Below are 25,736 nucleotides of genomic sequence, written 5' to 3'. Positions count from 1 at the left end.
AAATAAACCCTAAAAAAAAAAAAAAAAAGAAGACAGGTTCCTAGTCCCTTCCTTGGAACGCTTGAGGCAATATGTTTTAGAATTCAAAATTTTTTTGATCTTTAAAATGATGTGCATAAACCATATATTATGTGACACTTTCTGTAGGACATTTGGTTCCACCCCATAATCATATTAATATTTCTTTTTTTAAAAAGATTTAAAAATTATTTTTAAGTAATCTCTACACTCAACGTGGGGCTTGAATTTACAACCCCAAGATCAAGAGTCACACATTCTACCGACTGAGCCAGCCAGTCGCCCGAATCATGTTAATATTTCTACAACAAAATATATGAATATTCACACTAAAGGGGCAAAAAACTAACCTCATATTAGTTCAAATTAGGCTTGCTGTCAGATAAGTTTGAATCAGATTAGATTTTGCCACCAAAAGCATTATGAAAAAACTTAGTTTTCAGAGTTTTTGGACTTTGGATTTCTTTTTTTTTTTTGGTAAGATTTTCTTTATTTGATGGGGGGGACTTTGGATTTCTGGGTAAGGGTTTGTGGATCTGTAGATAGTTTGCAGCTTTTTCTAACAATAATCCGGACACCTGGACCACATTTTTTTTTTTAAATTTTTTAGGGCACTCTCAGATCATGGTGTTAAAAGCATACCCTCTGCTTGTATGAGATAGCTTATTTCTCTGTTAAATGTAGCAGGAGATTGTGTTTCCAACGGGATCTAAAAGTGGAGTCAGATTGTTAAGAACCAAGGTTTGGTTTTTGTTTTAAAGGGCCATCTGAAAGTTTAATTGTTTTACATTTCACTGTAAAGGAGATAATTTGAAGTGTAGAGTAGCATCCGTTAAAATGAATCTAGCTTTGTTTGGTGACTTGTAGAATTTAATAGCTGGAGGGGATGCTTGAGTCTGTTTTGCTCATTTTACGGATGTTCTTGATCTCTGGAAATGTCATGCAAGGCAAAAGAGGACCCCACATTTTTTTATTTTATTTTATTATATTATGTTAATCACCATACAGTACATCCCCAGATTCCGATGTAAAGTTTGATGCTTCATTAGTTGCGTATAACACCCAGTGCACCATGCAATACGTGCCCTCCTTACTACCCATCACCAGTCTATCCCATTCCCCCACCCCCTCCCCTCTGAAGTCTTCAGTTTGTTTCTCATAGTCCATAGTCTCTCATGTTTCATTCCCCCTTCTGATTACCCCCCTTTTCTTTATCCCTTTCTTCCCCTACCGATCCTCCTAGTTCTTATGTTCCATAGATGAGAGAAATCATATGATAATTGTCTTTCTCTGCTTGACTTATTTCACTTAGCATTATCTCCTCCAGTGCCGTCCATGTTGCAGCAAATGTTGAGAATTCGTTCTTTCTGATAGCTGAGTAATATTCCATTGTATATATGGACCACAGCTTCTTAATCCAGTCATCTGTTGAAGGGCATCTCGGCTCCTTCCATGATTTGGCTATTGTGGACAATGCAGCTATGAACATTGGGGTGCATATGGCCCTTCTCTTTACTACGTCTGTATCTTTGGGGTAAACACCCAGTAGTGCAATGGCTGAGGACCCCACATTTTTGACTGTACATCACATATCAGAGCTAATTAATATAATAAAGGCCTATGAAGGAAGGTTACTATAGTAGAAGAAAAGCAGAGTTTAGGGATTCTGTCTCCCAAAGGAATGTAGAGTGAGAACCTTAAAGTTCACCTGGAGAGAACTATCCCCTGAAGAAGCCCCATGATTAGGCAATTTTATAACAATTAAAAATGTGAAGCAGTGAGAGAGTTTAAGGAAGTCTAAGTGCTTTTTGAATGCTTGAGGCAAATCTTAAAGATTTCCTGATAGGGGGTCATAAAAATTTTAGGAAAACAAAAATTGCAGGTTTACTTTTTCTTATGGATACATAATCGAGAAAGAATGTTAGGTTTTTGTTTTGTTGTTGTTGTTGTTGTTTTAATGTAGGCTCCATGCCCGAGAAAGAATGTTAGATTAAATAGAGTTGGTAAATGCCACTTATATTTAAGTATGTGAGATAAAACTTTATAACACAAGCTTCCCACATTTAGCTGTAGTATTCTTTTTTAGTTACGTTTCCTTAGCAGTCATTTCTCTTTTTCTCATTGCTCTATTTGAGTCTTAGGCAGACCTGTTTTCTGGAAGAAGTCAAACATATTAAAATGAGACAGACTTATAAATACTGATATAGAAAGATGTCTATGAAATAGCATATTAGCTAGCTTTCTGTTGCTATTTAACAAATTGCTGCAAGTTCACTGTTTTCGCAGTTCTTCAGGTTGTAAGTATGACACAAGTCTCACTGGACTGAAATCAAGATGTCATCAGGGCTGCATTCTTTTCTGGAGGCTCTAGGAGAGATTCTGTTTCCTTGCCTTTTCCAGCTTCTAGAGGCCACCCACATTCTTTGGTTTATGCTCCCCGCCTTCCCATCTTCAAAGCCAGCAGTCTCTCTGACCGTGCTTCCATCAGCACATCTCTTTATCTGACTCTCCTCCTTCTGCCTCCCTCTTGCACTTTCAAGGAGGCTTGTGATAATCTTCCTATCTTAAGGTCAGCTGATTAGGAGCTTTAACAGCCCTTTGCCGTTAACCTAACGTAGTCACAAGTTCTTGGCAGTATGATGTGGGCATCTTCAGGGACCCTTATTCTGCCTAGCATATATAGTAAGTAACAAGAGAAAGTTGCAAAACAGTTTTTGTATGGCTTTAATTCCATCTTGGTTTGAAAAAAATGTGTGGTGGTGAAAAATACGGCAAAAGATGAAATCTACTTTAAGAAAACTCTGTATTCAAAAAATGTGACACTAAAGGAGGAAAAAGGCTGACTGTTTTGTTCACGTCACCGAAAGGGTCTCAACATTTTTGATTGTCAGGCAGTAGGATAAAATTCAGTTTACATTCAGTGAATCTGTGATGGAAAGCAAAGTGTGCTTCTGTACTTTAACACCCTGCCAGAGGAGTTCTCTGGTTTCTGCTGGGTGTTGTTTAACTTTAATCAAGGGAACAGTTAGTTATTCCTTGATCTCTGACGGATAAACACAGGTTAGATCTGGCTTCAGAATTTCTTTGTATACCATGAACTGTACATTTTCCTAACAGTTAATTATCATCACATACAAGGCATAATACCACTTAATCCTATTTATTATTTAAAAATAGTCATTTATTAAATTAATAGCATTTATTAAATCTGTTCAGATATACGTTTTGTTTACATGGTACCCTTCATCCAACTTTGAATGATTCAAAAATCTTTCCAAAATAAGCATTAGGTAGAGAGTAATTTCCTCCAGATACACAGATGGCAAACGGTAAGAATTCACAGGCAACCTGGAGTAAACAGATGGATCTTAAATCACTCCTGCTGGTATGGGTTGTTTTCAGAGTACAGTGACCATGTCATATCCTTTGCAGAAAAATCATAAATTTGGCTTGGGTATTTTTATGGTTGACACAAATAAAACCTCATTGCCATGATGTATTTTCATGAGTTTTCAGTGCCCTTAAAAATATTAATTTTTAGTTGAAATGCATTGAGCATTTGTCTGCTTGTTTATATTTCTGTCTCTTTATTAAACATTGAGTCCCTAAACTAATGGGTCATGATATTTGTACTGTAATTTCATATAGCTCTTTATTATTAAATGGTGGATTTTGAAACAGGTATTTTAAAACCCAAATTTCTTTCTTCCAGCCTTTTGGACTATGGTTTCGAGTTGAGCTTGATTTGGGGAAAATACTGCCAGTTCCAATAAATAGAAAACTTTCTAATATTAATGATGTAATTTTTTGTGTGCATTGCTGAACAATGTAAATTAAAACTACTTGAATCTGATACATTACTGAAGAGATTTTAGGAATTTTCTTTCTTAATTGGTATTTACATGTTCATGTGTTCCAGAAGCCTTTAAAAATGACCCTTAACGTATGTGGAGTATTTAACAAAAAGAATTTTCAGATTGAACTTCCTTCTTTATAATAAAAAATAAAATCTGTTTCCTGACAAAGTACAGCTTAATTTCAGGTAGTCGTGTCTTCTTTTGACATTACATTTGATGGTTGGCAGGCAATTTTATAAGCTCAGTGGGAAGGCTCAGTCTAGATATTCGACTTTGGCAGGCGGGATATGAAATAGTTGAAATAGTTTCACTGCATATTTATTGCCCAGTGAATGTGCAGTTGTTAGAGGGCTGCTCTTTTTTTTTTAAATCTGAGGAATGAAGTTGCACAGTATTCTTTCATTGGTCTTTGTGCTTACCTGTGTTTGCTATTTAGGTCTTTATATATCTTTTTCAAAGAAGAGATGATTTGGTGATGGAGTGCTCCCCCTGACTGATGGACTCAAAGAAGAAAAGGTAAAACCATTTCTTCTTCTCCCTTATTCTTCTAGGGAAACACAACAAGCAAGTCTACATATGCGTAGCTTTTCTTCAGTTTAATTTTTTTCTTCATGGTTATTAAGTAGGAATAGTGACATTTATGTTGATTGGTAAAGAGAAAAAGCTACTAAAATAAAACTGATTAGTGATAAGCTTTGTTTTATGCTTATAAAAAGGCAGAAAGTTTCTTCATCATTTTAAAGCTTTTGAAGCCATTTTTTCTCAAGTAATTTCAGGTCTTCGGGTGTAGCTTTATTAATTGTAATCCTCTTCTATCCTTAGAAAACCGGATTCAGTTTGTGGCTTTCCTTTCATAATACTATGTTTATGCCTAATCATAACTGAGAGGAATACTATTTAGCAAAAGTAGAGAAATTTCTAGGTATTATAAAATAAATAAAACCAAAAAGCTTTCTGTGCCTCATTAAAATTGGCATCAGTGTTCTAGAAAAAAGAGTGTATCAGTGGCAACAGAGGGAAACTTGGTATAAAGGAAACCCAGCATATCTTAATATGTCCTTTTCTTAGAAGTGTAGGAAGTTATGAAGCTTTGTGTCTTGTGTTCTTTGAACCAGAATCATCACATGGATAGAATTCTTTGGCTAGAACATGAGTAAAGCAGGAAGGATTTTACTGTTCCTGATACAAATTTGATTCTTAAAAAGTTAAATAACAATTCTAGAGCTTACTCAGTGTAAAGTAAAATATGGATCTCTATTCCTTCTTAGATACCTTTTTAGCACAATCAAAACTAAAATTTTAAAATAAGACTCCAACTTGGGACAGTTGTAACTTCATTATCTAAATAAGGAGTTAATAAATGGAGAAGTTAGAATCTTAAAATTTTGTGCTATTAAATCTAAAATGTCAAAAAATTGTCCAGGTTTTGTTTACTTTTTAGAGATAAGTAATTTGTGGGTTTGGATTGTCCTCAAGCCTCTTATGTGAAGAGTTGCTTTAGCTCTGCTCCTGTGTCCCAACCAAAGCATAAAATAGGTGCTGAAAAATCTGACCCAGTCACCCATGTGCTGGTAAAAGGTATAGGTCTAATGAAATTAGTAAGAACACCCCAAAATACAGTTTTAATTGCAGGAACAATTCAGCTATTTTTCTTAATGTTTGTAGCTCAACAGAAGCAGAAGGATCCAAAGAAAGAGGCCTCGTCCATGTGTGGCAGGCAGGATCCTATTCTGTAACACCGGAGAGATTGCCAGGCTGGGGAGGAAAGACTGTCCTTCAAGCAGCTCTTGGGGTGAAGCATGGAGTCCTTCTGACTGAAGGTATTGAAAAGAATAGCTTAACAAATACTAACTAAAATGCTAATAGTACCTGGCGGTAAGAGAGTTACCGGATATCAGGAATGCTTAATGAAGTTTGCCGGAACTTATACTCTTTGTGTTTTCAAAGTATGTTCTTACTCCCTTTATCAAAAATCAGATTAGTTCTTAAATTTAAGATCCATCATAACTAGAATAAAAGGGAGAATTACAGTTTATAAATTTTATAGTAATAAGTACGTGAAAAATTAACTTTTGAAAGATTACCTATTCAGAAACTCTCTTGCTGTACCTTTGTTCATTAAATGTATCGGAGTAATAATGCTAGTAATAGCTAATGTTTATTAAACAATTATGCGTGCCCAGCACAGTACCGGGCACTCTGTATGTACCACCTTACTGAGTCTTCACAACCACATTGTGAGGTAGGCTGCTGTTGATGTCCCCAGTTCACAGATGAGGAAGCTGAAGGTCAGGAGGTTAAATAATTTCCCCAAGCCCACACAGCTATTGGAGTGTCAGAATCAGAATTGGAATTCAGAGGGTCTCATTTCAAAGCCTGCTGCTTAAGCCACTTGGCTATACTGCCCCAGTACAGTTTGTCTTACGCATAAACAGCAGCTGATAAGAACATGTAATAAAATAAATCTATAAATCTATAACCAATAGAAACATAGGCTATAATTTATAGGAGAGTTGCCTTTAATATTGATAGCAGTTTACCAACTCAGTCTTGGCAAATTTGGTTTGAGCTAGGACTGCCATCAATTAATTTATAAAATTCTATTCCATAAGCATTTATTAAGTATTCAGTAATGCTTTGGTATTTTCCTTGTAGGAACTAAGGGAAGACAAATTCTAAGAAGCAAAACTTAAATCTGACCTTGGTAATTTTGTGGGGTAAACATGGATTTCTTTCTAGCCTCTTTATTATTATATTACTTTTATTGTAATAATGTAGAATAATATTATTATTAGGCCAGAATTTGGAAAAAGTTTTATTATAAAAATGTGAACTATATTCAGTCAATACCTGCCCTCGGGGCTTCAAAATATTATTCTCAAGCATATGTAAGTGGAATTCCATTGTTGTCTTATTTACCCTTTAGTAAGATATTTAAGAACCCTTCATGAACATGATCTTTAAACCTCTAGAATCATACCTTAAGTGGGATAGCTGAGGGAAAACATTTAAAAAATGTATGAATAACCTGTCATTGTTCATGTGTAAGCAGTGTCCTGGTTTTAAGTGTCAAAGCTACAAAAAAAAAAAAATCTCATCTCACACAAGTGTGTAGTTTGAAATGGCAAAAAGATCTCCAGTGCTATGTTTTCCAGATGAGAAAATGTTACTGATGGAATGCTGGAAATTTTCAAGTTCTTTTTCTCTATTTGGTTTGACAGCTCATAATTCAGTGAGAACACTTCATTGAATCACTATTTTTTGAGGTACTCCAAGTTGAAAAAAGGAAGGAGTTGTCTAAATATCCATTTCTTTGCACTGTTTCTCTCTCTAGGGGTGTGATATTCATTGACAGAGTTGGTGAGCTGTTGCAAGTGTATATTGCTGTATCTCTTGGGAAGAAAAGTTTAAAAGATCTTAACCAGTGAGCTTATTTTCTCAGTACTCTTTACCCAAACTGGAAATTCCCTAATAAAAGCTCATGGCTTCCCACTAGCCACTGTTGTGTTCTTTCTCACATAGATGTTCTGGTTAGTTAATTTGAGTATATAAATAAATATATTTGCTGTGTATAATAGGCCATAGCTAAAGAATGCATTTTTTTCATCATCAGCTCAGTTGCTGCTTTGTGGGGGGAAAAATACTACTGTAAATTTATTTTATTATTTATTTATTAATTTAAAAAAATGGATGAGCCTCTGGTCATAAGGAAAAGAAGGAATAGTGGGCTTGTTTTGGTATTTTTCAAAACCCATGGCCAAATCTTTGTTCCATTTGAATTTTTTAGCTAGCACAGGTCATATGCACACTCCCCCAAATTACCACAGTACTGCAGTGAGATTATGACTTGGTAGCACACCTGGACAGAAACAGGTCCTTATCACTCATGTGCTCAACTCACTGGCGCCTTTCATTTTACTTCTAAAGCCAGCCAGTTGTCCTTCATTCTAAAGCTAGCCATCATAGCTTTTATTGGTTTTTTTTTGCTTTGTTTCGTTGTGATGATTTGCTTTTTAAACAAATGGCACCTTAGAAATGCTATATAGTGTATAGTATATATTATATGTAACATTTAAAATTATATATAATATCATACACATCACGAAGACAGCCCCGTCTTGTTAACACTGGTGCTTTCTTACAACTTGGAAGTATAAAACTGGTTTCTTAGTTTTGGCCAAAATGACTCTCTAATATTTTTATGCTACTGCATAATTTTTGCTGCTCTGACTTATTCAAGTAGCAGTGAATGTTGTAGATGTTAGCGAATGTATCTGTTATATCCTCTGCTCATTTTATCTTATCATAGTCATTGTTTTGTCTTTGAACACTTGGAATCTGCTCCTGGAATAGCCTACAATGATAGCCGTTAGTAGTGGATCCATGTAGGACTTTGTAGGATGAGGCTAAAAGAAAGGAGCAATAATCCTTCATTTGAAAGGAGCCTCTGGCAGTTGGTAGAAATCCTCACTATTTTTCAGAATATTAAAAGATGAATAAATGTGGGATATTATATGCTTGATCCAAAATCTCTACAACTGTGCTTTTGAAAATTAAAAACAAAACCAGCCCTATTTTGTTAACCTAGAGGGACCAGAAATTTGCTGATAAGTTTTCTAGTTAATTCACTAACTTCCTTCATTTTTCTTTTTCTTTCTTTCTTTCTTTTTCTTTTTTTTTTTTTTTTACACCTTTCAGATGGTGAGGTCTACAGCTTTGGGACTCTTCCCTGGAGAAGTGAATCAGCAGAGATTTGTCCGAGTAGCCCCATTCTAGAAAATGCCCTGGTTGGGCAATATGTTGTTACTGTGGCATCAGGAAGTTTCCACAGTGGAGCAGTGACAGAAAGTGGTGTAGTATACATGTGGGGGGAGAACTCTGCGGGCCAGTGTGCAGTAGCTAACCAGCAGTATGTTCCAGAACCGAATCCTGTCAGCATTTCTGATGCTGAGACCAGTTCTTTGTTGGCCGTCAGGATTTTGCAGTTGGCATGTGGTGAGGAGCACACACTGGCATTGTCAATAAGCAGAGAGATTTGGGCATGGGGTACCGGTTGTCAGTTGGGTCTCATTACCACCGCCTTCCCAGTGACAAAGCCACAAAAGGTGGAACATCTTGCCGGGCGAGTAGTGCTACAGGTTGCTTGTGGTGCGTTCCACAGCTTAGCACTGGTACAGTGCCTCCCTTCCCAGGATCTGAAGCCAGTCCCAGAAAGATGCAACCAGTGCAGCCAACTCCTGATTACTATGACTGACAAAGAAGACCATGTGATTATATCAGACAGTCATTGTTGCCCATTAGGTGTGACACTGTCAGAAACCCAGGCAGAAAACCAGGCCAGCACTGCCATCAGCCCCTCCACTGAAACCCTTGACAATCAGGGAGAAGTATTCGAGAACACGCTTGTAGAAAATGATCTGACTGTTGCTACTGACACGAACGTTGGAAATGTTCAGACCACGGGTGGTGATGCCATTTCCTCCCAACAAGACATCATGGGAACAACTGAAATTTCTTCTGCCAGAAATGTACCATCATACCCTGATACTCAGGCAGTAAATGAATACGTGCAAAAACCGTCAGATCATTCAGTAAGAGAGAACTCAGAGAACGGCGAAAAGCCAGTGCCATCTCAGGTACCTGCTAAATTTTATAATATAAAGGTGTTTCTGGAGTTATGAGTTTTTCTTTAACAACTTTAAAATGCTTAAGTCTTGAGTTTGACTTTAAATCTGTTTTATCATGCAGTCCTAGATAAGGGGAAACCTGGATTAATTCAAAATTACTCTTTATGTTCAAACTCTGCCCTTTAAGATGTTGAAAGATGTCGTGCTGGGCTTCTTTTATAAGAAGCAAAATCTCATTTATTTTTTCTAGTACTTTTTCTCCCATGGCTAAATGTACTGAATTTTGGTGGGCTCCTGAATACTGGGTTTTTTTTTTTTTCCTGAATACTTATGTATTCACAAGGATTCATCTCACCTGTATTTGTACCACTTCAGATTCCATAGAGAGTAGTCCTTTCCTTTTTTATCAGGGAAGGTTGCTATGTGGTGAATCCCTCAATCATAGGCAGACTTAAAAAAACAACAACAACAGCAACTTCTGGTATTAAATAGTGTTTGATTTTTTTTCTGCTTATACCTGTGGTCCTTACTGGGCTTTGTTGTGGGGCAGGGAGTTAATGTTTTCTTCATCTTACTTAAACTACTCTCATTTTAAAAACTTGTAAGAAAAGCTGTTTACCAGTAGTATACAGTAAAGTTTGAGTCTCCATGATTAAACAAATTGTTTTAAAAGGATAATTTGTTTTTTTACTTTTCATGTAAGACTTTCAGTTTTGCTTTTTACCAAAACTCTGAGAGACAAAAATGAAACAAAACAAAAAATTCTAATCATAAAAGAACTGTCCTGTGGTGTTTTTTCAGGTTTTTGAAACCATATATCTTTTGATTCTTTATTCTTGTTCTTCACTCCGTCAGGATGAGAACATGGCTTAGAGGTATTTTTAGAAATAGTTTTTATTTCACAGTTTACTCATTGAACCTTGTGGATATCTGATTTTTTTTTTAATTAAGAATAAGCTGTTTGGAGAAAGATACTATTAAAATCTAAACAAAACAAAAGTAATGATTTAATAGGAACGCACACAGAACATTCTTAGACTTGAACATGCTTATAAAAAATTTGGACTTTGACTTTTTAGAAGTCATTCTGCTAGTTTATTAAATTTGAAGTTAAAAATTTATTGTATACAGTTATTTGATTATTAGATAATTATCATTGAAATTGCATTTTCCTTTGGATTTATTTTGTTAAACATATAAATTTTTTGTTGCCTATGATAATTTTGGCAGTGTCTGTTTATACTAAATTTAGTTCAATTTTTGTAAATAGTGTCTCAATCAGACAGCTAATTCACTAGGAATTTATGTAGTCTAGGATAAGTTTTTTCTCCTATGGCCAGAAATAACTGTGAAAGAGTATCTCATTTTTGTGAAATAAACCATAGTATTTGGCAATGAAGCATATACCTCATAATTGAATTTTATTATTGGTTGACCGGGACTCCTGAAATTGTCTTTCATCAAAATTGCTGGCAATATATTTTTGTTTTGTTGACTTATTTTATATATTGTTAAACATAATTAAGTAGAGCAGCCAGTAAGAACAATAATTTAAAGTTTATTGAAGGTAGAATTTTGTGACTTTCCTCTTATCTATTGGTAAGAACCCCCTAAAATATTCACCCGTAAATACCATTGCTGTTTCTGTAATGAGTCTTTCTACACATAGGGTGAAAATAGTGGCGTTAGTTCTTCTCAAAAAGTTATCAGGGAACTGTATCACCAAGGAATTAATAGGCTTTGTATTTATCTTTTGCTTGATATGGTGTATTTGTTTGTTGAGTATTTTAATTAAAGACTCATTTGCTAAAAAAATAAATAAATACTCATTTGCTTCTCTGAATTTAGTATTTAATTCAACAAAATGTATTGAGTACCTACTACAGTCTAAGTACTGTGCAGGAAACAGGAATTATTTCCTTTAAGGGAATCAGAAGTCAATGTTAAAAACTTTGTTTTCACTTAGCTTTCAATTCAGGACAAATAAAGGAATGTATGTATACCCTTTGAGACCTTTGGACAGCATAGGAAACAAATTTTTCATAGTGACCTATGCTGATAAGCTAAAAGCTTTTTTTGTGTTTTTAATAGTTACATTTAATGACTTTCCTTTAAGTAAACAGTGGTGCTTGACTGCTCAGAGTAAGTTTCAACTGATTTTTTTACTAAGATACTAGAAAACTTTAGTTTGACTTTCAAATACAGCTATGAAGAACACAAAGAACATTGGTCCCAAATGTTTAATTATTAACCTTCCACATTTACTCTATCATAATGAGAGCAAAAGTAATCCTTCAGTTTACATAGCCCCTGGATCATGGAAAATAACACATTCATGAGGCAGTGGAAGGACTTGAACCTAAGAACATAACTTGGGGGCAGGTAGGTCAGAGGTATAACTTATTTTTCTGCCTTATATACAATATCTAAATTACCATTTATAAAACATTTCAGAAAAAGCCTTTTTTTAGATGTATTTTTTTCTGGTATTTCTTAGTAGCAGTCTGTAAATTTTCCTAAAAGCGATCAATAATACTACTATTATTTATTTATTTTTTAATGTATTGTTAACCTTTCAACCTTATATCCAGGGCTGTCACAGTGCCTCTTATATTAAATGCTATGTTTTCCAGACCTTTCTTGCCCTTTCCCCTTCTGTGCTTAATTTTATTAAAGCAGCTGGGGCTTATGTTTAAATAGCATGGAAAAACACAACACTCAAACAAAAGGGAGTACTTTTGATAAGTAGCTGTAGTTTGAGTACTCATTTCCATATGATATATTAAATCCAGTACCAGGAGCGGGTACCTTTAAGTTGAAGATAGAGACCTTTGTTTTAGATTCTTATATTTGTAAATAGTGATGGTTTTTGTTTAACTTTATTTTTATTGATTGCTTGTTGTATAGGGATTATATTTTTATATACTTTTTTTAATGTGTGTATATTTTAGCCTCTTGTAGAAGAAGCAGTTCCTAATCTTCACAGCCCACCAACCACAAGCACCTCAGCCCTAAACAGCCTAGTGGTCTCTTGTGCATCTGCTGTTGGTGTGAGAGTGGCCGCTACATATGAAGCTGGGGCCTTGTCTCTTAAGAAAGTTATGAACTTTTATAGTACGGCCCCTTGTGAACCTGGAACTCAGGCAGGCATTAGTTCCATAGGCCCAGAAGGTCTGAAAGATAGCAGAGAAGAACAGGTTAAACAGGAATCAATGCAAGGAAAGAAGAGTTCAAGTCTTGTGGATATCCGAGAAGAGGAAGCAGAGGGAGGAAGCCGAAGACTCTCCCTCCCTGGCTTGTTGTCCCAAGGTAAGGAAATAGCCAGGTAAATTGACTTTTGGTAAATCCAAAATGCTCCTGACATCATGTGCTATATTATAATAAATTAGTAGCTTTCCTAATTGCTTAAGCTGATATATTCAAATGTCAACACTTATTTAATTTTGGTCATTTGGGTGGTTTTAAAAGAAAGTTACGTATTTCTCTGCTTAAAAATAACTGTAGAATGTAACTTTTTTGAGATGTCTGCATCTGCTTCTGATCCTTACTATGAATCTTATTTTCCTGTTCTGGAATGTAGCGACAGCCTCTTTATATCCTAGTTGGGGCCTGCAGTCCAGAGAGATGAAGTTGCAGATGTGACCATTGTTAAGTGGGGAATTTACTGTATTTGACCTGAAAGTGGAGATAATTTTAAACTTCAGGAAGACGAAAGTTCATTTTCTGATACAATTAGCAACAAACGTCTTCGAATATTAAGACTATTACCCAGTTGGTTCTTCAACGTTTCTCAGTTGGTTCAAGAATCTCAGTCATCTAGACGTTTGCTTCTCAGATCTGACCTGCAGACTAGAAACAACAGTAGCATCTGGGAATTTGTTAGAAATGCAGGATCTCAGCCTTCACTCCAAACTTACTGAAATAGAATGTGCTTTATAACAAGATTCCCAGGTGACTAGTGTACACATTAAAGTTTGAGCAGCATTGGATTTAGACAAGGAGTTGGTAAACTTTTTCTGTAAAGAGTGAAAGAAATGTTTTATAATTTGTGGGCCATACGGTCTCTGTTACATAACTACTCAACTTTGCCATTGTTGCTTAAAAGTAGCCATAAGTAATCCGTAAACGAGCAAAGCTGTATATTCCAATAAAACTTTATTTACCAAAACAGTCAGTGGGCTGTGTTTGACCTATGGTCTATGGTTACCAGCCCCCAGTTTACACCATTTTGGCCAAAGCTCTAAAATTAGGAATCCTACCTCTCATTTCTACTTACTTATGGCACTGTTGTGCCCCTGAGCACTTCTGTTTTCCTGCCTTCTAATTCTCATTGCCACTAGATTTTCAGCTCACAAATATCCTTTCCTATTTGCAGCATAAATATATTTGAGATCTCCTAGAACCGCAAATGTGGAATATTGATTTTTGTCATGTCATTAAGGCATTGCTAACAGACTTATTTCCTTTGGTTAAATTTTACTTAGTGACGCAAAGTATCTTTAGAAAAATTTTACGTGCACTCTTTTTCTCTCTGTCTTTTAAAATTACCTGAAATACATCTTTGAGGGAACTTCAAGTAGGTTTGAGTGTCTGTATGTACAAATAGATGGCACATTTACCAGAAAAGATGTTAATTGTAGTCAGTGATGATCACCTTTTTGTGTCCTCAAGTTAATGACCAAATCTCCGCTTAGTGACATTTGATGATTTTCTTCAAAACATACCCTGCCACCAAATCAGTGTACAAGATTTACATAGTGTTGTACGCCATCATTATAATTTTGAATACTATAAAGAATTATAAAAGATTTTTTAAAACATTGTTTAAGTCCTCTATAAAATTTGAAATAGGCAGGCAAAATTCAAAAGTTACTTAGTACTTCCCATTCATAATCTTTTTCTTACCATAGAAACTTGAAAATTTTATATCTAAAATAAGTCCTTTATTACAATATTTGTAATATGTTTGACCTTAACTTGGAAAGGCTTAACTTTTAACTCTGCTTTGAAATGGGAAAAATATTTGTCAGCCTTAGTGTAGTATTTTGTTAAGCATATTATTTAGAATGCAAGTTCCATAGGATGTCACATAGACATTCTATATAACATATGTAGTATACAGAAAGGAATTCTGTGGCCAGATGCTTGGAAGTGGGGTTGAGTTAAACAAATCTAAACAGGCCTTTTAATTGCAGGACTTGTCAGGGCCTTTAGCATGCTAATGTGTGTGTGGATCTATAGGGCAGATAGTGTGGAGGATAGAATGTAGTAGGCAGCATTTACCAAACTCATCTATTAAATCCCTGTTTTTGCAGAGAACCTACAGAATATGCTTTACAAATACCGTGTTAGTGTATTTCTTTGAAAATCAACTGTTCGACAAAATGATACCTTTTTTGCCCACACATCTACTCCCTCACTCCATCTCTGGTTTGTTTTCAGTTTCCCCCAGGCTCTTAAGAAAAGCTGCACGGGTGAAAACACGGACAGTGGTTCTGACCCCAACGTACAGCGGAGAGGCAGATGCACTCCTGCCTTCTCTGAGAACAGAGGTGTGGACCTGGGGGAAAGGGAAGGAAGGACAGCTGGGGCATGGTGATGTTCTGCCTAGGTGAGTGCTGCCTGTGTTTACTGTTAGGGGTTGGCTTTAACAAATAAATCTCTCTCCTGTGAAGAACTCTACATCGTTTCCTCAGAGAGGAAATCTGGTCCTTTCTAGCTGCAGATTATTATATATCATTAATGTGGATTAAAAAAATAAAATAGACCTGTCATGTTAGCCTTGAATTTGTACCTAATAAAAAAGGACTTATCTATGGTGTACCTTTCCATCTCTTCTTTGATGTATATTCATCTTGGAACAGAAAGGAATATTTGGGATAAGATTGTATTTCATCAGGACACTTAAATAACTCAAATTTTTAATTTAAAAAGAGCCAACAATTTTCTTTTACCTGAAAGATGCCCTTCTGTGGCTGCCAAAATAACTATAATAGCAGTTAAACCATTAGTGTCCATCAAGGAAAAACTGTTTTGTTGAAGAACTCGTGATATTAACTGATAAGGTATTTGTGAAGGTATGAAATGGAATGATTATCTAAAACAGCCAGTTAATGTAAATGTCTCTAGTCTTAGCAAAGTGAAGGCAACTGTGGCATTAAAGAAACAAACAAAAAGAATTCTCTCTGTGGTTATATTTCATTGTGTCCTCAGTATACTCTGACATAATGAATCATTTAGAAGTTTTTGATTCTTAACAGATTTCTGACTTATGGTTGTTAATTAGTGACTGATGGACAAAGATTAAATTAAAACCATGCAAAATTACTTATATTTAGGAGTAAATTGAACATATATTTAATATTTTTATTTTAATGTTTTCTTTTGAAATGTTTATTTTTGCTTGAAAGCATTTGCTCTGTAATTTGAAAAGGTCATGATTCTTGCTGAGCCTTCTTTGAGTTTGTATGTGTATGTTTTTCTTGAAGGCTTCAACCACTGTGTGTAAAATGTCTGGATGGTAAAGAAGTAATCTATCTCGAGGCAGGTGGTTACCATTCTCTTGCACTTACTGCGAAATCCCAGGTAGGAGACAAACTGTTAAAAGCTGATCTTATTTTTGTAGAAGGTTAACATGACCAAATTGGACCTTCAGTTATTGAGTGTCTGCTGTGTGTCAGGCAATAATACCATATCTCATTTGATCTTTCTAATATTTTATATTGTATTATTTCTGTTTTATAGATGAAGAAAGGGAAGTTTAGAGAAATTATATGACTTGTGTAAAGTCACACGTGTGATGGTAGGATTTGATTAAACACTGGTCTACCTGACAAAGTTTCCATAATGTGCTCTTATCGAAAAATAGAATTCAAGATTTTCCAGGATATTGGTGATTTTTTTTGGTATTGATGAATTTTTGTTTTTTGATGGAAATCTATAAATAAGACACTAAGAAAACAAAAGGTATTTTTCTTAACATTGTGGGACCTGAAAGCGACCTCTAGAATCACTTAGAACCACACTAAGATACATAAATTTTCTATACATCACACATCCAAATATATAATTTTTTTTCTTTAAAGATTTTATTTTTATATAATCTCTATACTCAACGTGGGGCTTGAACTCAAAACCCCAAGAACAGGAGTCACACACACTATGGATTGAGCCAGCCAGGTGCCCCTAAGTTGTTTTTAAATATATTCATATAATGATTCGTTATCAATCCTTTCATCTTTTTAGGAAAAAAGATATTTTAAATTTAAATAAAATTAAAAAAATAATTTAAATATTTTAAATTTCACATACTAGGCTACCCAAAAAACTAACATAGCTTAAGTAAATAAATGTAAATATTAGGAAAGAAAAGAATAATTTATTGTTATTAACACAATGAATCATTCAAAAGGCTTAAAAGTAAGAGATTAGGAAGATGGTCAGTTACAAAATACAAAAATTGCTAGCTTTTTATATACATAAGGTAAAACAGAAAACAGGGAAAAAAGCTGTTCACAGTTGCAACAAAAGTATTAGGAAAATAGGAATATTTTTAATAGGAAGTGTGTAGAGCCTATATGATACAAACCCACTAACTCTTCTGGTAGGTTATAAAAGAAAATAAGAATAAAGGGAAAGAGATTTTATTTTTTATTTTTTTTTTAATTTTTGAGAGAGAGAGAGAATGAGAGCAGGGCGGGGGCATGGGGGAGGTGAGGGGCAGAGGGAGAGGGAGTGAGAGAATCTCAAGCAGGCTCCATGCCCAGCATGGACCTGGATGCAGGGCTTGATCTCACAACCCTGAGATCATGACCTGAGCCAAAATCAAGAGTCAGACGCTTAAACAACTGAGCCGTCCCAGGCGCTCTGAGATTTTGTTTTATTTTATTTTTTTATTTTAATTTAAAATTTTTAAAGATTTTATTTATTTATTTTAGAGACAGCCCATGAGCAGGGGGAGGAGCAGAGGGAGAGGGACAAGCAGATTCCACACTGAGCGCAAGCCTGATGCAGGCCTTGATCTCACAACTCTGAGATCACTACCTGAGCTGAAATCAAGAGTTGGCCGCTTAACAGACTGAGGTACCTAGGCACCCCCTGAGATTTTATTTTTAGATGAGAAGAGTCAATGTTGCAAAAATGCCATTTTCCCCTAGATCATTAAGTCAGTTCAGTGTAAATTCAGTATAGTCCCCAAAATATTTCAGTGTAAGATTTACAACTTAATAAAATGATCCCAAAAATATTCCAGGATAAATATAGGAGGTGAGTCACAGAAATTCTGAAAAAGAACAGAAAGGAAAGGTGAGAATAGTCTTATAAAATATATTATCAGACTACAGGCAGATGAGTGAGACAGAAATATACCTGTGGCTTAGAATAGACCCAAGTATATATGAGAATTTAGTATATGATAAAAGTGGGCATTTCAAGTCAGTTGAGGATATAAGACTGAATATTCAGTAAGTACTGTTGGAACCATTGGCTTCTTATTTGCAGAAGAAAATGAAGATAACTTCACATATTTTACTTTCAGGTGGATTAAAGATGTAATGCTAAAAAATAAAACCTTACATGTGAAAGAACAAATTTAGGTGTTTCTTTTTATTTTATTTTTTTTCCCAATAACCTTAGGAGTAGAAAAAGACATGATATCAAAACCAGAAAGTTAGAAAGTAAAGATGATATGTTTGTCTACCTAATAATTCAATGCTCCTAAATAGCAAAAAACACCACACACAAAAATAAAATACCTAACAAAGTGGGGAAAAAAAATTTGTGACATATATGATAAAGTGTTACTACCTAATACTAAAGAAAAATTGTCAAACGATATTTATATTCCATTCATAAAAGAACTAGAAATGACCAGCAATGAATGAAAAGATGGTTAGCCACTTAGTAAAAAAATATAAATTAAAACAACAGTAAAATATTTTCTCACTTACCAGATGAGCAAAGATCCCATTTAATACTGTGTGCTGGTGAGAGTGTAGGGAAAAGATACAGTGCTGGCAGGAACGTACATTGGACCTTGCTGGAAGACAGTTTGTCAGTATGTATCAGAAATCAGAATGTGCGGATTCATGGACCCAGAGTTCTTTGCCTAGGAATTTATTCTAAGGAAATATATACAGAAATATGTATATTCAAGGATTTTCTGTATTTTTTATTAAAGAATTAGAAAGAAATTATACGTAAATATGGTTACTTCATTAGGTAACTTATTAAACTACACCCACAGTAGAATTCTGTGTAGTTACTCTAAATGATGTTGTAGCTTGGGGTGCCTGGGTGGCTCCTTTGGTTAATCGTCTGACTCCTCACTTCAGCTCAGGTCATGATGTCAGCGTTGTGATCGAGCCCTGAGTCTGGCTCTGCTCTTGGTGTGGAGTCTGCTTGAGATTCTCCCTCTCCCTCTGCACCTCCCCCTGCTTACATGCTCTCTCTCTCTTTCATAAATGAATGAATGAATGAATGATGTTGTAGCTTGATACTTAGTAACAGAAAAATGTCAAGGAATATAGCATTAAGGAAAAACATCAGGTCATGAAACAGCATTATATAGTATAGTCCCATTTTGCTTTACATTTTTTGTCTAAATTATATACCTTAGACAGTAAAATTTCTAGAGGCATGTGTGTATGTGTTCCCAAAACAAAATAGTTGTCTCTAAGTGGTCAGTTCATCCGTTGTTTTCACTTCCTTTTCATTTCTTTGTTCTGTGACAGTCTTGTACAGTGACCATGAATTACTTTTAAAACCAGAAGAAACAAAACCATTTTCATTAGACATAGTCACTGTCATCTAGTTTCTTTTGTCTGTAGCGGAGCGTAGGTACTTGTGTTTCTCCCATGATAACTTTTCATATATGAAAAAGTGTTCTCTTCATTTCACAGTACTCCTTTCTGCAGAAGAATCATGATTAATTTTTCCTTATAGCACTTACCTTTTTTATCACTTTCTTTGTAAGAGGCAGTATAGGACAATTTCTGGGATTATATCCTGGCCCTGCCACTTAGAAATTTGTGACTTCTCTAAGCCAGTTTCCTTATCTGTAAAGAAGGGATTGTCATGAGAATTAAACATTAATCAATAAAGAAAGTGTTAAGAACAATGCTTGGCAGGTAGTAAACACCTGAGAAATGTTATTGTTAACCCTTGGACTCTATCTTCCTATGTACTGTTTGCTCATTAGCTCTGGTCTTGTTTAAAGATGAATTTTCTCAGTATTTTATTTTAAAGAATGTAAGTAATGTATGTGTGACTATTTGTGTGTGTGTGTATACATACATATGTATATACACATATATGTGTATGTATAGACATTCAGAAATGACATGCAAAGTCAAATTCACAACTCTTACCTACTTTCCTATGATTTTCTAATAGGTCTACTCATGGGGTAGCAATACCTTTGGTCAACTTGGCCATTATGATTTTCCAACAACAGTTCCTCGTCTTGCAAAGGTACTTTTGAGAACTTGATGATTTTTATCACAATGTATTTCAGAATTCTAAGTTACAGCATTTTATAGTTCTCCATTTTGTGTTTGAAAAAATTAGAATTCTGTTTTTGTAATCTAAATTCGTTTTGGTGTACTTAAATTAAAAAAAAAAGCCATGAAGCCCCTTATTTTCAAGCTAAATGTTCTTTTTTTATAATGCTTGTATTTCTTTTCTTCTTAGCTTCCAATGTTCATTGAATATTCATAGTCCTTTGTCTTGTTTTAAAATATAAAAATGAAAGAGTTCTTTCTTTTAAAACAAATGTTTCAAGGACTATGATGTTGACTTCTGAGCTTTATACCACCAAATAATGCCTACTCTTTGACTTTTCACTTAAGTTTGACTTTCACATAACATTATTTGGTGGTGGTAATTTTTTTTTTTTTTTTGGCTTTTGTCTTTTTACATACATAGTCATAGTAGTAAAACCTTTCTGTAAATCTTTTCATTTTCTGTAGTGAAGCTAAAAGTATAGATGATTTCTTCACTGTTGTATAAATTGGTTTTAGTTTATATAACACTATTCAGAGATTGGTGGCTTCTAGTCCCTTTGATGTGTTCCTAGAGGACTGTTTATCGGTCTTTTTTCCTGCTCCAAAACCCTGTGGAAATATTAAATTCTCATCAATAGTATTGACGCCTTATACAAGATTTGTTTTTTTGGAGGTAGAGGGCGGGGAGTACACATGGCGATAGCCTAACAGAATGGAATATGGAGCTCATCCATTCGTAGTTTTTTTTTTTTTTAATAATAATATATATTTTTTTATATTGTTAGTCACCATAACATCCATTTGTAGTTTGATTCTACTATCAACCGAGCCCAAGACACGCTCCCTCCACTGAGAGCAACAGAGACTAAAAAAGGGTAGTTACCTCAAGTTCAGGAACATGATTCACGTATAAACTCCAGATAATACATATTGCGGTAATTCATGTTTTCAGAGTGCACTGTAATCCATTGCTTCATAAGACTTGTACATTCTGCCTTTCCTTCCAGTGAACTTCATTTCACTGAGAGGGAAAGACTTAAATAAACATTAGGCAACAGTTATTACTTTCTAGTTCCAATCTTAAATGTTTTCAGTATAGAGCATTTCAGTGGTAAGCTATTCAGTTACTGATACTATATAAAAAAATATGGTAAATCCTTGTTCCTTGTTTTTTACTTCAGTGAAGTAGAATGTACATTTATTCTTACCAAGGAAAGTTCTGTAGCATAGAATGGAGACCCTGGAAATCAAGTTTTTATGTAACACTGTACAGTCAGATAAGAGAGAATAAGATTTTAGTTTCATTACTCATTAACTAGACATATACAAATTACAGCATCAGGATTTTGTTGTTTTTTTTTTTTATTTAGGGGGAAGGATGAGAAAAACATTCTGATGTCATTTTAATTAATCTGTGAATTAAAAGTCAAGGTAGAATGAGATCTGAATTAGTTTTGATTAGAGACAAAAAGACGATTTTTGTCTCCTGGGAAAATTTTAATCCATTCTTTACAAAATTAACAGGAAGCCAGTTATTTGGATAACCTGAATTTGAGAAGATAATGTCATGCCAGAAAGGGATAGCTACAAAGTAGTGGAGACGTGTGTGCGCGCGCGCGCGCGCGCGCGCGCACACACACACACACACACACACACACACACACACACACACACACACACACACACACCCCCCCACCCCACCCCCAGGATTTGGAGCCTTTCTAGACACAAAGAATCTAACAGATAAGAGGGTTTTTTCTTATCAGTATAGAAGTCACAGCCAAAGCTGGGGCTAGAAGTTGGGGCAGTAGTTTTCAAAGCAGAACACTTTCTTCCAATGAAATCTTATGTGTAATCCCATACACAAAATGGATAAACATGGAACTACTTTAATTGAAGGTTAGAGGGGGGTGGGGCAGAGCCCTGACACCTGCCTTTCCATGGTGCATCGTGAATCACTCTATGGAATCCTAGGGATTGAAAATCATCAGTTTAAGGCAGTGCTTCTTAAACTTTTGCACACATCAGCATCACCTGGAGAGCTTGTCAGACCAGATTGCTTTATCTCCAGTAGCTATGTGGCCTGAGAGTTTATATTTCTAACATGTTGTAGGTGATTGCTGCTGCAAAGACTGTTGAGAACCACTGGTCTGGGGGATCCCTGTAGATGGGCTTCTAAGGGGTCCTGCCTGTTCAACAACCTGGGAGTTGGTACAGTGAAGTCACATCAGAGAGGTAGTGAGTTCCAAGTGGGAGAACCGAATTTAAGCACCCAAGAGTTTAGTTGGTTAGAATGGAATTTTGCCTTGTTAAACTTTTTCTTTCTATCTTGATTTTTGTGCACACAGTTGAATGTGAATGGACAAAGGTGTGTCCTAGCTATCAGAATAGGGCTCTAGAAGTTTCTGTGCCTCCTGATTGTAGTATAGGCTAAGTCCTGTAGAGACTTCAAAAATAACTATTAAAAAATTAGATCTATGGTTTTTCCTTTTTAAATCCCAGTTTTTCAGATTTTTATAAAAACAATCCAGTTCTAAGTTTAAAAGCTAAACACTGGATTCCTTCTTATCTCTGCATCTGTGCTGCAGTTGATTGGGCACGTTAGTTGGGTGAGTTTTGCCCTCTTGAGATATGAGTGACTTTGCACCATTCCTAACATTTCCATTCTGGTGGGTTTGAATTTCTATTTAATTCTTCCTTTCATCTTGGACAGAGAGTATCTTGCTGTCATTACAGGTGAACAGTGAAAATGGAGTCTGGAGTGTAGCCGCAGGCCAGGATTATTCCCTGTTTTTAGTGGATACAGAAGACTTCCAGCCTGGGTTATATTACAGTGGCCGGCAGGACCCTGCAGAAGGTGACAACCTTCCAGAGAATCACAGTGGTACTAAGACTCCAGTACTTCTCTCCTGTAGTAAGGTGAACAGGAATTGGATCCTAAGGCCTTCTGTAACACATGAGCAGTCTTTTGTTTTTGTTATTATTTGTATGTATGCCTATTATTAAGTATCTCTGTCTACTGTATTTAAAACTGCAAACCCTTCCCATCCTCTTTCACTCCTTATCTCCTTTTCCTGACTTATTTCTCTCCACAGTGCATGTCACCATCTAATACACTATATAATTTACTTTTTTTAAATCTATTTTCTGTCCTCAACTATAAGATTCCTAAGAGTAGAGATTTTAGGCACTCTCATTTACTGCTGTATCCTCATAGCAAGTACTTTATAAATACTTGTTGAATAAATACACTTATGTAGGAATATTAAAAAGTACATTTCACAATGAAGTTTCCTAACTGCATTCATGGACTCCTCAGAGGTGAATTAGAATGGAAATGGAGTAGATGAGGTTTTTTTGTTTTGTTTATTTGCTAAAGATTTTATTTATTTGAGAGAGAGTGCACATGCAAGCGGTAGGGAGGGGCAGAGGGAGAGGGAGAAGCAGGGAGCCCCATGTAGGGCTTGATCCCAGGACCCTGAGATCGTGACCTGAGCCAAAGGTAGATGCTTTACTATCTGAGCCACCCAGACGTCATTTACTATTAAAATGAGAAGTAAAAATGACATAGACCCAAGGCGGGCTCATGGCAGACCTGACAGGCCACCAACAGTGTTCTATTTCCCATTCCTTCCCTCCTTTGTTAAATTGTCATTTTTATTTACTGATGTTTACTCCCTTCTTTTTCATTTGTTAATTTGAATTTCTTTGCTTTCCTACTTCTTATCTCTTTTTCATGGACTTAAACCACTGGCCTGTTCCTGGTTTTCTTTTTTCTCATTAAAGTAACTCACATCCTCAGAGTGGTTTGTTGTAAGGGAATTAACCCTCAAAGCTAGTATGTTCTGGATTTCTTATTCTTACTGGATTATACATCCTATGGATTGGTTTTTTTTTTTTTTTTATCTTTTGTGTTTGTTTTTCTGGCTAAATGCATAAGCTATGAATATATAGGGACAAAATCTTTTTGCTAAAGGCAACACTGGCCAAGTTTTGGCTCCTTACCTGTATATAGGCTGTTATTCGAGACGTACTCATTGACTATTTGTAGTTTTTGGCCATTGCTCCACATTCCCCATGAAAGATTCCACAGTCCAGAAAAATGATGAAATAGGCTGATGAAAGGAATGAGGCTTTAGTATGTATCATTAGTTACCATGGATATTAGGCTGCTTGGTCTGCAGCTTGGTTACTGGGTTTATAGGGATCTGTGTATACATTGATTATTTTTGTTCAGTTGTGTAATGGATAAATGACAAAAAGTCCCTTTTAAAGAAAATCCCTTTGTGCTGTACTTTTAAGAGACAAGATAACTCATAGACCCTTGATATTCCAGTACACAGCATAGAGATCCTCTCTGCTCTCATCCTATTTCATAAAAAAGAGGATCCTGAGACATGTGTATCTATCATTTGGCTCTTTCTATATTTAGGGTGTCTGTGGTTCTAAATAAATAGAAATGAAAGATATTGTGGCAATAAAAGCATAGATATATATGGTAATATATAAGTCTAGATATACATATATAACAATGTTGTACTGGTAAACCAGCTGTAAAAAAAAGACAAAATGAAACAAAAAAGCCCTGATCTGTAGTGTTTGCCATTTTTTGGGGGGGTACTTTTACTATTGCTAATTTCAAGCTACTAGTGATTTAATAACTAACTTGCAAAATTCTTGAATGTAAAATTCCATTTGGCTCCTGCCAGCTGATAGGAGCCAGCTTTAGCACCCAAATTACTGCTAGTAAATTATATTTTATCTTTAATCTTTTTCTTTTCCTCTGTTTCAGCTCGGATATATAAGCAGAGTGACAGCAGGAAAAGATAGCTATCTAGCTTTGGTGGACAAAAATGTTATGGGATATATTGCCAGTCTCCATGAGTTGGCTACTACAGAAAGACGGTTCTATTCAAAACTAAGTGACATCAAATCTCAGATTCTCAGGCCCCTGCTCAGTTTAGGTAAGTAGGACCTCTCTCAAACCCCCTCAGTTCAGGACTCTTATTTTATCTGTTCTCCTGTGTCACAAATTAAAAAAAAAACTTGAGTTATGTATGGGTTTATTCCTTTCATTCCATTCTTATTTTTGTACACTGGCCCTCAACAACTTACAAAATGTTTCCACTTTGGCAGGAGACCAGCTGCCCCTGAGTACGCTACCATTCCCAGAGCTCTTTTTCCTTTTGGAAATAGGAAGTGGAGCTTTCAGAATATTCATGGTAGAAAAGCAGAAACAGCTTTGGGAAAGTTGATCCTAGGAGCTAGACTGAAAACAACACTTCTGGCCCCACTAGTCCTAAGATATGTTATACTACCTAATCAGATTTTGCCATTTCAAAAATTTTTGTAGGTTTGGCCCCATGCATAGAAAATGGAGAGGACGTTTTCTCTCTTTCTCTTTCCTGCACTCTGTGGTCCCCTGTGAGGACCTAGAATTCAGAGCAATACTATAGTACTTAAGTTTGCCTTGTAGTACTATCAGTTTTTCTACATTAAGTTGACATTGGTTTGTGTGGGCCAGCCCATTTTTATAATGGGGAAACATTTATTTTTTCAAATAACTAATTTATAGTCTTTCAGAATATGACCCTTTGTAAGTTAGGGACTGTCTACATTTTTTTTTATTTATTTTTATCTTATTCATTTTTTTTTTAAGTTTATTTTTTTAGTAATCTCTACACCCAGCCTGGGGCTCAAACTCATGACTTGGAGATCAAGAGTCACATGCT

The 25,736-nt window shown here is 35.4% G+C and overlaps 1 protein-coding gene across 12 annotated transcripts in view; it reads left to right on the top strand.

The window, feature by feature from the left end:
* The window catches only part of ALS2 (alsin Rho guanine nucleotide exchange factor ALS2), a 72,653-nt gene that overhangs the window by 8,524 nt on the left and 38,393 nt on the right, over window positions 1–25,736 (top strand). For 9 of the 12 annotated variants that reach the window (XR_004623565.1, XM_034654961.1, XM_034654962.1 and 6 more), the window contains 9 exons: window positions 4,312–4,391; window positions 5,541–5,695; window positions 8,574–9,511; window positions 12,454–12,811; window positions 14,945–15,113; window positions 15,991–16,087; window positions 19,895–19,972; window positions 22,741–22,923; window positions 24,797–24,968. Coding sequence is in view for 11 of the 12 variants with exons in the window: in XM_034654961.1 (XP_034510852.1) it covers window positions 4,372–4,391; window positions 5,541–5,695; window positions 8,574–9,511; window positions 12,454–12,811; window positions 14,945–15,113; window positions 15,991–16,087; window positions 19,895–19,972; window positions 22,741–22,923; window positions 24,797–24,968 (2,170 nt within the window). In the remaining variant the exon portion in view is untranslated. Of the gene's footprint in view, window positions 1–4,311; window positions 4,392–5,540; window positions 5,696–7,209; window positions 7,300–8,573; window positions 9,512–12,453; window positions 12,812–14,944; window positions 15,114–15,990; window positions 16,088–19,894; window positions 19,973–22,740; window positions 22,924–24,796; window positions 24,969–25,736 lie in introns of those variants that run through there. The other 3 variants (XM_034654969.1, XM_034654966.1, XM_034654967.1) reach the window with 3 other exon arrangements.

This window comes from Ailuropoda melanoleuca, chromosome 2 (assembly GCF_002007445.2).
Source record: "Ailuropoda melanoleuca isolate Jingjing chromosome 2, ASM200744v2, whole genome shotgun sequence".
In the NCBI taxonomy this organism is placed as follows: domain Eukaryota; kingdom Metazoa; phylum Chordata; class Mammalia; order Carnivora; family Ursidae; genus Ailuropoda; species Ailuropoda melanoleuca.
This window is presented reverse-complemented; position numbering and strand designations above follow the sequence as displayed.